Genomic DNA, 14,936 nt, shown 5'->3' on the forward strand with positions numbered 1-14,936 from the left:
AGGGCAAGGAGACAGAAGGTAAGATGGCACCATACTGACAGCAGCACTATAGGTGGACACAACAAACAGGAAACAAGAGGGAGAGAGAGATGGGAGTGTGAGACGAGGTGGAGGGAAAATTAAGCACCGTATGAACACGATGAGACGAGGGGTTTGCCACTGAGCCACGAAGGAAACGCAAAGGCGTGGAAGAAGTAACAAGTAAAACCAAAATCCATCCATAGCTTTTTGAGATATCTTGCTATGTATCGTTTTTGGCCCGATCTTCCAATGGTGAAGAATCACTTAAGAAATTAAATAATTCTCATATCCGAATCCATAATCAGATCTTCACCAAAATCGAATCGAATCGCCATTGTCAGACATCCAACCTGTCCACCAAGTTTCGTCCGAATCCGTCCACAATCTTTTGAGATATCCTGATACGTATCGTTTTTGGCCCTATCTCCCAATGGTGAAGAATCACTTAAAAATTAAATAATTCTCATATCCGAATCCATATTCAGATCTTCACCAAAATCGAATCGAATCGCCCTTGTCAGACATCCAACCGGTCCACCAAGTTTCGTCCGAATCCGTCCACAATCTTTTGAGATATCCTGATACGTATCGTTTTTGGCCCTATCTCCCAATGGTGAAGAATCACTTAAAAATTAAATAATTCTCATATCCGAATCCATATTCAGATCTTCACCAAAATCGAATCGAATCGAATCGAATCGTCCTTGTCAGACACTCAACCGGTCCACCAAGTTTCGGCCGAATCCGTCCACAATCTTTTGAGATATCCTGCTACGTATCGTTTTTGGCCATATCTCCCAATGGTGAAGAATCACTTAAAAATTAAATAATTCTCATATCCGAATCCATATTCAGATCTTCACCAAAATCGAATCGAATCGAATCGAATCGTCCTTGTCAGACACCCAACCGGTCCACCAAGTTTCGTCCGAATCCGTCCACAACTTTTTGAGATATCCTGCTACGTATCGTTTTTGGCCATATCTCCCAATGGTGAAGAATCACTTAAAAATTAAATAATTCTCATATCCGAATCCATATTCAGATCTTCACCAAAATCGAATCGAATCGTCCTTGTCAGCCACCCAACCGGTCCACCAAGTTTCGTCCAAATCCGTCCACAACGTTTTGAGATATTTTGTTCACAAATGGACAGACAGACAAACAAACAGACAGACAGACAGGGGTGAAAACATAACCTCCATCCACCTTTGGTGGCGGAGGTAAAGAGGTGTAAAAGTGTACATTGTAGTGCACCATGATGGCAGCCCTACCCATGCTGTGGCCGAGTATAGAAAACTTCTCAAATTTCAGAGCTGCAAAACAAAGTAAAATAAAACTTTGAGAGCAAGTCGTTTCAAACTTATAGCACCGAGCATGTGCTCCACCTTTAACATGGATCATTTTAACGCGGAATTCCAGGCAGGTATTGATGTAAGCATGGAAATGGCTTTGATGACTCATGAGGTGGTGCTTGCCGCTGACAAGACGCTGTATGTCCAACAGGTAGTCTGAGAAGTGCATCATAACTCCTGGGGGACGATGTGATGAATGCCCATGGCCTGGTAGATCCAAAGCCACATAGTGGAATTCTAGTAAAGAGAAGGAAAAAAAAATAATTCAAAATGCTGATTAGCTTGAGTTGAGTCATTTCCGCTCTTCCATGAGGCATTTCTGCCTCGACACCTGTATAAAAATTATCTCATATCCAGTGGTTGAAGTAGTGTTTTATTATTACTGTCACGTGACCTGGTGTTGCGCTCCAGCCACTTTCACCTGAGCCACGACGGCTTCGAATGGTTGAGGAGAAATTATTAGAACGCACAGACTTTCCCACGGTTTCGCTTTTTTTTTGTCTCGCTACCCCAATGGCAAACACGGGAAAACAAAGTATCTCCACCTGCACCGACTTAAACATATATAATTAATTTAATGCAAACAACAATAAACACAGGAATCGGCGTTGGTTATAATTAATAAACACTGGAATTGCCAGACACGTGATTGAAACTACAACTTTTACCAGGAAACTTTAAATTATCCAAGTTGCCGCAATAGCGGGGCAGCTAAGTGCCAAATATCAGTACAATTGTTCAGATTGTGGTAAAAGCACCAAATTTCGTACAGTTCATCTTGAATACATAATAATCGATTTCAGATATAGTGCCAAGAAAAAAATCCCCCTGGTGGCCATATTTGGCCAAAATCCAAGATGGCCACCAGCCGAGCCGTGAATTTCTATTAAACCCGATATTTTCTTTAATATTCAAGCTACAGACATGAATAAAACATCATTTTGTATGTTTTCAGACACAAGGAATCCAATTACAGCATTAATTCTTTCATAAAATGCATATATTTCAGCATAAAGGGCATGTTTATGTCGAAATTGTCAACAATCGACGAACAATTGACCGGATTACAATTTGGAATATTCACGATGACAACAGTCGGAAAGGTGAATGCTTACTTTCTAATATGACTATTAACTGTATTCAGAAACAATTCTTTTCTCTTTTCTGTCAGGTCTACATGTATGGCGCCAATGATGCCATCCAGGTGTTAAGTCTGAACCTTCGGAGCTCCCACAATGTCGACACGGAAAAAGTGTAAGCTCATTGAACATGAGAAGCTGTCCTCACCTCGAAACACACCAGGACCTATTGATTGGACAATATGTGTGCTATGTCAAGAACGTTCGACTGCACCACTTCAGTGTCCTACACTATCAAAACGAACAGATGTGGGAGCTGGTTATGACACATTGGCTGACAATTTGAAATGTTTTCATGACTTGGGCAAGCTAGCGGTGGCTATCGATATATCACAGCTTGATGAGGGCGATGGCATTGCAAATACGTTGTCCAAACATAGTGTTACGGATCCCGGATTTAGAGGAGTTACTATTCATGTCATTGCTTATTAATGTTTATTCTATTAAAGGTTGTTGTGGTTAAAGGGTTAGAGAGGCTCTGGATAACAGGAGACCGGAAACGGAATAGTGAACCGGAAGAAGAAAAAGACACGAGGTCCGGGAGAAGCGGCGATCTTCTTCTTCCTCGCCCAGCTCCGACGCGAGCGGTGTCGATATTGAGCAGCGTGGGGAACGCTGCGTTTGAAAGCCCGTCTGGCGAGAGGAGTTACCTGCGCGGGGTAATTACCGGTTACGCGTCAAGTTGCCGTGGGTTCGTGCACGGAACCAAGCGTCCGGCACAGTTCGCCTCAACGTCTACAAGGACGCGTACGGGTCGCACCTTGGGCCTCGCGCGCTTTGCTTTGCCCGCTTTGCTTTGCAAGGAGGTGTGCGCTGCAGCAGCTGTTCCCGGTACGCGACGTGCACGTTTGGAGCACGTCAGCCAGGGGTTCGTTCAACCGCCCGTGTGCGGAGAAGTCGACCTTCACCTTGGTCTGGAGGGGCCCAGAGACATTGTGAGGGACAGTGGCCATTGAGGGGTCATGAGTGGGGAAAGGGGGGAAATATATGAGATGGCCATCTGAGTAATATTGTTGATTGATTGTTGAGTGTGGTTGATTGATTGGGAATATATTATCCATTAATCCGGATCCTTGGTGTGGGGGTTTCTTATTGACTGGAATTGTTGTGTCTTTCATATTGATTGCGTTACGAAAGCGTATAAATCATATATCTTTCTGGCGGGGTCCCTCCCACGGTCCGGGGGTCACCAAGACCAGGTAGTTACCGGGAGGACCACGTAACAATAGTGCCAAATGGCATCACTCCTGCCGTTTGAAGTACTCTGCTAGTAGGCTGACAAGACTACAACCGGTGGAACCATGCACCAGTCAGAAAGGAGATGGTCCTTATATGCGTCGACAAGCTAGTGAAGATCAAAGTAGTGATACATGTTTCTTCTGTGACATAATGGGCACAGAAAGTAGTCTGCTGCACAAAGCAATGACGTCAAAACTTACACAACGTGTCAATCACTGTGCTTTCAAGCTACAGGATCAAAAGCTAATTGCCAAACTTAGTGCGGGTGACCTAGTGGCACAGGAAGCGAAATACCATTCAGCATGTCTGGTGAAACTGTACAATGCTAGCAACAGGAAAGTAGAGGAAGAACAAAACCAGAGCCCAGATGGACAGGCTCACGGTATAGCTTTGGTCGAGGTAATTGGCTTGTTACAGACGCGGTTGTGGATGTTGGTTTACCGAGCGGTTTGGTATGACCGCGTCTGCACGTTTACCCGATTATACTCGAACGTTGCCGAGTCGCGCTACGCTAAATCAATTGAGGAAAAGGACACAACGGCTGGGTTAAAATGACACGACACCAAGGGTTCAGTTCTCAAGACCTCCGGAGGAGGTTATAATATTGCGGAAGGTCAGATTACAGGGATGAGAGAGACAGCATAGTAAGGTAGGCACTTAATTACGGTCTTATAATAGCCCCGACAGACGACAGATAAACAGGACAAAACTGACTCACACGGGGATTGATGGCAAGGAAAGCGGGTAGTCGATGGCTCAAGGTGCACCTTGGCTCAGGGACAGAATCGACCCGGTCCGGTCCAGTAGATGCGGGGAGGTCGCTCAGCGCTCGGAGGTCGCGACTTGTCTCTTCTTCAAGCTCGGGGCGCATCTCATCTCACATCCGGTAAGTCGCTGCGTATATCCGGCGGGGAGTGACACGCCCTCGGCTCGTTAGCTCCGCCCCAGATGGAATCGGCCCGTTACTTCTCATTGGGTGCGGGGGTTACCGGGCTCCGCCCCTGACGAGGAGCCGACAGGCAGCCCCTTCGTGGTAACCCCGTCGGCGCACATGGGTAATGGCGGCTAACCGAGCCGGAGTGAGGACGCACACTCCCCGCGCGCTGTTGTGGTAGTTGTTGTTGTAGTTGTAGTTGTTGTTGTTGTTGTTGTAGTTGTTGTTGTTGTTGTTGTTGCATGGGGAAGATGGGAGGAGGTATGGGGAGGTCCTAAACTCACTACTGGTGCCATACGATCACATTCTGGTGCAACGAAGAGTCAGAATTAATGGAAACGAGTCCTTAACTGACATAGACTAAGAATAACTAGCAAGATGTCCGAAAGTTGTCTACGTGAGATGCGGTGGACCTGGGCACGACATTTAATGGGGGAAAAAGGGGAAGGTCGGTTCTACAGAGTGTTATTTACAGGCAATGGGACTAGGGAATGGGGGATTGGGGATAGTTGGGGAGTGTTGGGGAAATAGGGGAATATTTACAAGCGGATATGGAGGCCAAATGCCATATCCGCAACATTGCACCCTTCTCTACCCTCAGGGCGTCCCGACCCGATAAATTTTTACCTATTTTAGTGTGGCACTCAGATGTAGTTCCCTCTACTATTAACTCTACCCTGAGTGCGACAGTTTTACAGATCTTCACAAATGAGTAAATATGTCCCCCTGCGACGTTGCACCCTTCTCCTCACAGAAACACACCCACAGGATAACCGAATCACGGAAAGAATTCGCAAACTAAACATACAGCCGGTAGGGAGCATTATTTACAAGACTACGCTGATATTTACACTACGATCCAGGACCTGTTTTTGGAGGAACACATGCAGATGTTATGCATAGAGAGAGCACGCATGCCAGCATCGATACACCAACCCACGAGTGCTCTGTGGCCTTACGGCCTTTAATAATGTGCAGAGCACCCCTTCCCAGCACCAAAAGCACCACCCCATCATGTAGTCAGCACCATCCGGTGCACCAATAAAGTGTTTATAAATCACCGGTGGTGTCGCAGCCGGCCGATGTTCTGCCGCTGGTCTTGCCTTCATGTGGTGCACTTGGCCTTCGTACTTCTTTCAAAAATAAAGAAAGGCGCCAACCGCGTCCATTTCTTTATTGTGGCCGTCAGGGGGCCAACTATTAGTGGTTCACCTGTTTGGCATAGGTGCCACGTTGACCCAGAGGTCCATCAATGGGTGGTGCTTGGCCGCAACAGAACTGCGGTCCATGGTGGGCGGCCACAAACATTGCGGTCCATATGGTGTATCGATCCAGGCAGCAAGCAGCGAAAGTGCAGGCCCACAACTGCGTAGCCAGCACCTCTCTCTCCTCTCTCTCTGCCCCAAAGCCAGATCCTCGGAGGTGGGAGACAAAAGAAGCAGACAAGTGAGTAAGGTGGTAAGGGCGCAAAAGTGCACGCAATATAAGATGATGCACACTGGGGGCACATGGGAACCAGGTGAGACAGGTACGTTCCTACCGTACGCCCCCCCCCCCCCCACCAGGTAACCTACATGGCCCCTCCCTTACCCCTTACTGTATCCACAAAACACAACACTACCCATAAACATCTATTTTACAAATCAACAAACGTCCCTACTGTCTTCCCCGTTCCTCCCATAAACCAAATTCGTCTTCTCCCCCTCCTAACCAATCAAATTTGCCATTTTCAACTCTCATCAAAATTTGCCATCTCCAACTCAACATCATAATTTGCTATCACCAATTCATCATCAGTCCCTCCTAGGGAGGGAGAGATGGAATCACCCCAATGTCTCATCCACGTCGTGATGCGTCTCACAAATCCAACAGCAATCCTTACTTCCTGCAACACAAAACAAAGAAAACACAGGTGTGGAGTCATCATCATCACCACAGGTAAGTGGCTGCGTATGGTGCGACAGGTTCATCAATCCTAACTATTTCCTAAATGACTTTAACAACTTTACATTACCCGGGGTCTTTCTCCGGCCAAACCATTGGCCCTCTTACACTATGGGTTCTAAAAACCAATTCCCATTGGCCAACTGTGGTGCTTTTCAATTTGGGGTCTCACTCCCCCGATTCATCTCCCGGTGCCCTCGCACAATTTCCGGGCTGTGGCGTGTACCTCTCCCAGCGGGTCTACCCACCTGCACACCTCCACCACTGCAGTTGCCTCCGAGCTTACCTGCTCCTTACCCTAACCTAACTACCTGGGGAAGGCCCTCTGGCGCTCTCCCCACTCGGTGCCCTTTCTGGCACTGGGCTGCCCGATCCACACCCGGGATCTTCAGGCACCCACTCACAACTACCGGCTCCCAGAGCCCACCTGCGGCCTCACCTGGCCGACATCCTCACAGTGGTGGAGTGCCCAACCAACTACACACACTAACAGGCTACACGCCCAGCCATTTCCACAACACTAATGCACCCATCCGCAATACCATTCTGCAACCGCACCACAAATGCCAATATCCAACCACAATTTACCTATACCCTCTACCTAACACTTACACTACCCGCCCCGGGTATCCGTGATGGGGGTCCACTCTTCCCCCATTCACACCTTCGCACCATCCACTCCACTCGACAATTTCCACCATTCTCACTCCATGTATTCCACACACCTGCACTTGCACACCTGTGCTCTCACACCTGGTGCCACCTGCACCCTTCTCTCCCCAAGCGCATTCGCGCTGATCCACCACACTCACTACTCATCCACTGCTCCGCACACCTGTCCAGTTGCACACCTGTGCAATCACACCTGTTCAATTCTCACACACACGGCATCATCTCAGCTAACTACTCCCTTCTGAAACTTGCGCTTCCCAGTCGTCCCTTTAAACTATTGCGCTCCCACGTCATTATAATCCACACTAATCTACCTGCGTCCCCACTACAGGTATCAGTCACTAACTAACCTTAACGTTACCTAATGTCATCTTCGCTAGATCCCTATCAATATCCTAACCCACCCGGGCTAGTTTTCACTGCCATACACCCCATAATCTAGTGCTCCTTTGCCCCCACATGGGAAGGGTGGCAGGGATGCCACCCTTACCCACCGGGCCCATCGCTCACTACCAATTTTGCACATCAAATTTCAACAAATCAAAAATTTGCCAATCACTGCCCATCATCTGCCAATCATTACTGCCAATCCTTTGCCAATCATCAAATTTTGTTTTTTTCTAATTTTGGAGCCAAAACACTATCCTCGTCATTACAGTCTACTATATCCTAGCCTCGGTGCGTCGTGACATCATTAAACTCGGTTCGTAAAGCCGAGCAATGAATTCGGGTGGTTTGGTTGCCTGCAGGTTGAATCCGTCCGGCTTTCGGTTCAAGGGAGGTGGTTTGGTTGGACCGAGGCTCCACGCACCATCTCGGCGCGGCACCTTGCGGTCCCGGGCCCGATGGCTCAACTCAATCTCCCCCGGTCGGAACCCCGTCCCCACGAGGGGGCACCGTTCCGCTTCCTCCCACTCGCCCTTGAACCGGACCGGTCGCCTCGCCCGCCAAGGCCCGGACTCGACCGTGCGGGGCGGGGCCAAGCCGCAAGCCCGAATCGGCAACGACGCTTCGAAGAGAAGCGACGCAGCATCGACCCGCGCCGGGCCTCGCACCCAACAAAGCACCCCCCCTCGCACCGAGCGCTCGCATCGGCTATCCGTCGCCCTAACCGCTAAACCGGTTACCGTCGACGCTTCACTTGCATGCTTACAAGCATACGCTACCCCTTTCACCCTCACAAAAACACACCCATTCGCCGACGCACACTTTTTCCTCCCACGCGTGCCATTTCCACTCACACGGGACCCTTCACCAACGCCCGGCTGCTTCCTCGATCCCAAGCGCGCGAAAATTCTTTTGTCGCTAAACATCCTCTTACATAATCTCCCCGCACAATACACAGCACGTCTCACCTTCGGGGTTCTTCTTCCTCCCTGCACCAAAACCTGCAAACTTCCATTTGGATTAACGAGTACATCATCATGATTTGAGCAGGGACTTTGTACATAATCCATTTCTCCCTGCAATTCCCGGGCTACCTCCGTCATCTCTTCAATTTTAATTCCCAGCACTGCTTTTTCTTTATTCACCTCGACGACCGCTGGCTTTAATAAGACACCCTCTACCTCATCGGTCGCCGGCTTTTCCAAACCCCGTGTCGCGATTTCTACCCCCGTCATTGTACCCGCGCTTTTCTCCGCTTCGCTCAACCAGCGCTTTTCGACTCGCGTTACCTCCTCGTGCACCCCTGGGACCCTTTCGCCCAACTTGCAGTCTCTGTCCCTCTGCTCCCTTGCCTCTGATATCCGTTTTTCCACTTCACACCTGGATTCCTCCCTCAATTTTTTTAGATCACACCCGGATTCGTCTGACATGGCATCCCTCTTCCAATTATACATTGACTCTTCCATAGAGGCCCTCATTTGTGCCATAAATTGCTCCATGAGGGCCTGCATTTGGGCCATCCCTCCCACTTGTGCAGCGGGTGCGGCCGCCGTAGCCATGTGCGAGGCGCCATTTTGTGCGTCTGATACTCCCTCAACCACACCTTCTTTACTCTCCTCCACCATTTTCCCCACTTCTTCCCTGGGGTCCTGGGTCGATTCTACCTCACTCTCCTTTACCGGACCCCAGCCGTCTTGGTCTGCCATAGCGCGACTTTCAAAATTCGGGTTTTTATATTTTGTAAAACACAATCAAATTTCGCCGTTATAATTTCGAGCGCGGGAAACGCGCTCCGGATCGAATTCTACCTCCCAACACCAATTGTTACCCTAGTGGTACAATTGGTGTTCCAAAATTTGGGCCTAATAAATTTAGTCCCAGGTCCGAATCCGACACTCCTGACACCAATTGTTACAGACGCGGTTGTGGATGTTGGTTTACCGAGCGGTTTGGTATGACCGCGTCTGCACGTTTACCCGATTATACTCGAACGTTGCCGAGTCGCGCTACGCTAAATCAATTGAGGAAAAGGCCACAACGGCTGGGTTAAAATGACACGACACCAAGGGTTCAGTTCTCAAGACCTCCGGAGGAGGTTATAATATTGCGGAAGGTCAGATTACAGGGATGAGAGAGACAGCATAGTAAGGTAGGCACTTAATTACGGTCTTATAATAGCCCCGACAGACGACAGATAAACAGGACAAAACTGACTCACACGGGGATTGATGGCAAGGAAAGCGGGTAGTCGATGGCTCAAGGTGCACCTTGGCTCAGGGACAGAATCGACCCGGTCCGGTCCAGTAGATGCGGGGAGGTCGCTCAGCGCTCGGAGGTCGCGACTTGTCTCTTCTTCAAGCTCGGGGCGCATCTCATCTCACATGCGGTAAGTCGCTGCGTATATCCGGCGGGGAGTGACACGCCCTCGGCTCGTTAGCTCCGCCCCAGATGGAATCGGCCCGTTACTTCTCATTGGGTGCGGGGGTTACCGGGCTCCGCCCCTGACGAGGAGCCGACAGGCAGCCCCTTCGTGGTAACCCCGTCGGCGCACATGGGTAATGGCGGCTAACCGAGCCGGAGTGAGGACGCACACTCCCCGCGCGCTGTTGTGGTAGTTGTTGTTGTAGTTGTGGTTGTAGTTGTTGTTGTTGTTGTTGTAGTTGCATGGGGAAGATGGGAGGAGGTATGGGGAGGTCCTAAACTCACTACTGGTGCCATACGATCACATTCTGGTGCAACGAAGAGTCAGAATTAATGGAAACGAGTCCTTAACTGACATAGACTAAGAATAACTAGCAAGATGTCCGAAAGTTGTCTACGTGAGATGCGGTGGACCTGGGCACGACATTTAATGGGGGAAAAAGGGGAAGGTCGGTTCTACAGAGTGTTATTTACAGGCAATGGGACTAGGGAATGGAGGATTGGGGATAGTTGGGGAGTGTTGGGGAAATAGGGGAATATTTACAAGCGGATATGGAGGCCAAATGCCATATCCGCAACAGGCTATATCGAAGATATACGTTTAGCTGACAAGACCGTGGCTCCAATATTCAAATTGAGTAATCTCCTGCAGCTGTATACGGATCGCTTACGAGAGCTAGGGGTGGACATATCGGGCCGTATAAACTCTACACGTCTGAAAAAGAGACTCCTTGCCCATGTATCAGGTCTTCACGCGTACAGGCAAGGTCGCGACATCCTTCTGACATTCGAAGAGGATGTAGGACTTGCTCTGAAAGATGCATGTTTGGATGACTTCGATGATGAAGCTATTTGCATAGCAAAGGCAGCACAGATTATTCGCCGAGACATGCTGAAGAAGCACACATCACACTTTGATGGCTACTTTGAAAAAGGATGCCAGGAAGATGCTGTACCAAAGTCGTTGGTAGCACTACTTGGTATGCTAATGGATGAACCCAATATAAAGAACAAGGCATCAGACACAGTGAGACAAGCAACTCTGAGTCTCGCTCAGCTGTTGCAATACAACAGTCATGTGAGAAGGCGCCAGGAGTCCACCAATTCGCATCACTGTAAGGACAGAGAGACCCCACTGCCTGTTTATATTGGCCTGATGATCCATGGACATACGCGTAAACGTGAACTGGTGGATATACTGTTTCATCTCGGCTTGTCAGTTTCATATGACAGGGTTCTTGGCATATCGACAGAACTTTCCATCTCAGCGTCTGAGCAATATCAAACTGATGGGGTTGTGTGTCCACTTGTCCTGCGTAAAAATCTATTAACAACTGCTGCAGTGGACAATATCGACCACAACCCCAGCTCAACTACAGCATGCGAGGCCTTTCATGGTACAGGAATATCCCCGTTTCAAAACCGAGCAACAGCGTCTGATGGTATTGTACGTGAACCCGCCATTCTGCAACCAACGTCTTCAAAAACACAGATACCGCCACTTCCGGACTCGTACACAACTTTGACACCAGTTACACTGATCAAGAAGGATCCCATTGTTCCATTGCAGAATGGTCCACTAACATGTGACAAAGAACTTGTGAAATCTGCTATTGACTGTGAAACTAAATGGCTGAACAATACCCAAGACCTTATCACCAAAGAGCTTCAGAGCACAGATGAGCCAATATCGTGGGGTGCGTTCCATGCAAACACACTGGAAAGTCCAAGAAACTTTGATGTCACAATTACATCACTGTTACCGTTGTTCTCAGACGATTCCAAGTCTGTCGCCATGATCCGTCATGCAATGGATGTTGTAAAATCTGCGGTTGAACTTCTGAATTCTGGTCAGGTACCAGTGTTAACAGCGGACCAGCCTCTGTTTGCAATTGCAAAGCTGATCCAGTGGAACTGGCCAGATGTGTATGGAGAAGAAAAGTTTGTTATTCTGCTTGGTGGACTCCACACAGAGATGGACATCTTGAGAGTCCTTGGAAAGTTGCTGGACGGAAGTGGCTGGACACATGCGCTAAACCAAGCAAACGTTGCCACAGCAGGGACGGCCGACTCATTTTTAAAGGCGTCACATGTTACAAGAACGAGGCATGCCCATCAAATCACTTCTAGTGCATTGTCAATCCTCATGCGTAAAGCTTACGACACCTACACGTGTGAGGAAATAGAACCATTGGCCTTTGACAAGTGGTGCCTTAAACAAGCTGAGATGTCTCCACAGTTCCAGTACTGGCTGATCATTATACGATTAGAACTCCTCGTTTTGGTGTATGTGAGGTCTATTCGTGAAGGAAACTTCGCACTCTACGTCGCAGCCCTAGAAGCAATGGCTCCCTGGTTCTTTGCCCTTGATCAAACACACTATTCCAGATGGATTCCCGTTCATATTCGGGACATGGTTACACTGCAGGACAGACTTCCTGATGTAGCGAGGCAGTTTGAACAAGGTGACTTTGTGGTGCACAAAACAAATCGTCCATTCTCAGCTCTTGCCATAGATCATGCACACGAACAAAATAATGCGGTCGTAAAGGGTGATGGTGGGGTGGTTGGTCTTCTGCAAAATCCACGAGCACTCCTACGGTGGATGGTAGCAGGTCCTGAACTGGCTAGGGTTGTACATGGCTTTGAAACAGTTGCCCTCGAGAGCAGTACTTCGAAGAACAATCTTAAGCATCATGAGCATACGCTGTCCGCACGTCTCCTTTGCAAAAGAGGTCACGACGCTCGTTCAAGTAATTGATGACATGGGAAATCCATTCACAGACGAAAGCGGGGACTTGCTGGTCTTGGATAGCCTAGATATTGTTGATTCAGAAATAGCAGATAACGTGCGCTCCATAGAGAATTTGGGCCAGCAGCAGTATGAGCAATATGTCAAAGAGCGTATGTTAGAGAGAACAACTCCTATAATGGATCCCATCAAGAGAAACAACATACTAAAGCGCGGCGTTACGCGCGCTTCTTGCGAGCAAGGAGGAAGCGGACAAGCGGTAACTTATAAGCGTCTTTATTTCAGGAGCTCACTGTAACACTGGCGCGCTCCGGGCTGCGCGCCCGGTGTATATCATGAGGCCACGCCTACCCCTCGGGCGTGGCCACCGCCCACTTGGTGCGCGGAATGATGTCACCACGCCAGTGGGCTTTTGTGTCCGCCACACGCGCCCCCCCAGAATTCCCGCGCACCTGGAGGGCCAGTTTGCGGGGCAGACGAATGACCCGGCCGAAGCGCCCCCTGGCGATCGGCGGCGTCCGGGGTGCAGGGATGCCAGGTGGGATGCCCCTGGCTGCCCCTGGGATGGGTGCAGGACCGGGGGGCGGCGTGGCTGGGCGGTGCCGGGGGTCCGCCCGCAGGGGGGCGGCCCCGACGTGGGGGTCGGGCCACTGGCGGTGGATGGTCCACGTCGAGGTGGGCCGGCTTGAGGCGGTCCACCGAAACGCGGTCAGGAGTACCGCCGATGTCCAGGGTGAAGTGCTTCGCCCCGGTCTCCAGCACGCGGAAAGGCCCGTCGTACGGGGGCCGCAGTGGTGTCCGGTGGGCATCGTGGCGGACGAAGACGTACTCCGCCGTGCGAAGCTCCGGGGCGACGTGCGTCGGTGGGTGCCCGTGGCATGCCATTGGCACCGGGGCGAACCTCTGGGCGGTCTCTTGCAGAGCGGAGCGCTGCTGTGCCGCGGACCATGGTGCCGTGGAGTCGGGGAGGAACTCGCCCGGCACCCGCAGCAGTTGCCCGAAGACCAACTCCGCCGCGGATGCGCGCAGGTCCTCCTTGGGCGCCGTCCGGAGGCCCAGCAGGACCCAGGGGAGCCTGTCGACCCAGCCGCCGTCGCGGAGGGTGGCCCGGAGCGCGGCCTTCAATGAGCGGTGAAATCGCTCACACAGGCCGTTAGCCTGGGGTGGTAGGCCGTGGTTCGGTGCAGCCGGACCCCGAGCCCCTGTGCGACCGCCCCCCAGAGCTCCGAGGTGAACTGGGGGCCGTGGTCGGACGAGATGTCTGAGGGGGCGCCGAACCGGGCGACCCAGGTGGCGATGAAAGCCTGCGCGACATCGGCCGCCGTTGTCGACGCCAAGGGCACGGCCTCCGGCCACCGGGTGGTGCGGTCCACCATGGTGAGGACGTAGGTGAAACCCCGCGAGGGGGGCAGAGGTCCCACCAGGTCCACGTGGACGTGGTCAAACCGGCGTTCCGGCACCGTGAACGGGGCCAACGGGGCCTGGGTGTGCTGGTGCACCTTGGCACGCTGGCACGCGAGGCACGTCCTGGCCCAGCCGCGGACGGCCTTCCGGAGGCCATGCCAGACGAACTTGTCGGCGATCAGCCTTTGTGAGGCCCTCGCGCCGGGTGGGACAGGCCGTGGATGGCGTCAAACACCTGGCGCTGCCAGCCCGCGGGCACGATGGGGCGAGGACGCCCGAGGGAGACGTCGCACAAGAGGGCCGCGCCCGCGCCGTTGAACGGCACCTCGGTGATGCGGAGGCCCGTGACGGCGGTCCGCAAGGCCTGGACGTCGGGGTCAGCAGCCTGGTCCGCTGCCATCCGGGCATAGTCGATGCCGAGGTGGACTGCGTGGGCGACGGCCCGGGAAAGGCAATCCGCCACCGGGTTGTCCTTCCCCGCGACGTGCTGGATGTCCGTCGTGTACTCGGACACGGCCGTGAGGTGACGCTGCTGCCGGGCCGACCACGGCTCGGTGACCTTGCCCATCGCGAAGATCAGCGGCTTGTGGTCGACGAAGGCAGTGAACGCACAGCCCTCGAGCAGATGGCGGAAGTGCCTGACCGCCAAGTGAAGCCCGAGCAACTCG

At 51.3% G+C, this 14,936-nt stretch overlaps 1 protein-coding gene across 1 annotated transcript in view; it reads right to left on the reverse strand.

Annotated features, from left to right (window-relative positions):
* The window catches only part of SERHL2 (serine hydrolase like 2), a 68,814-nt gene that overhangs the window by 41,301 nt on the left and 12,577 nt on the right, over window positions 1-14,936 (reverse strand). Inside the window, exons 3-4 of the mRNA XM_068127279.2 lie at window positions 1,500-1,613; window positions 1,296-1,337 (exon numbers count right to left, since the gene is read on the reverse strand). Coding sequence (XP_067983380.2) covers window positions 1,296-1,337; window positions 1,500-1,613 — 156 coding nt within the window. The remainder of the gene's footprint in view (window positions 1-1,295; window positions 1,338-1,499; window positions 1,614-14,936) is intronic.

The sequence above is a fragment of the Myxine glutinosa genome, chromosome 10 (assembly GCF_964187855.1).
Source record: "Myxine glutinosa chromosome 10, kmMyxGlut1.1, whole genome shotgun sequence".
NCBI classification, from domain to species: domain Eukaryota; kingdom Metazoa; phylum Chordata; class Myxini; order Myxiniformes; family Myxinidae; genus Myxine; species Myxine glutinosa.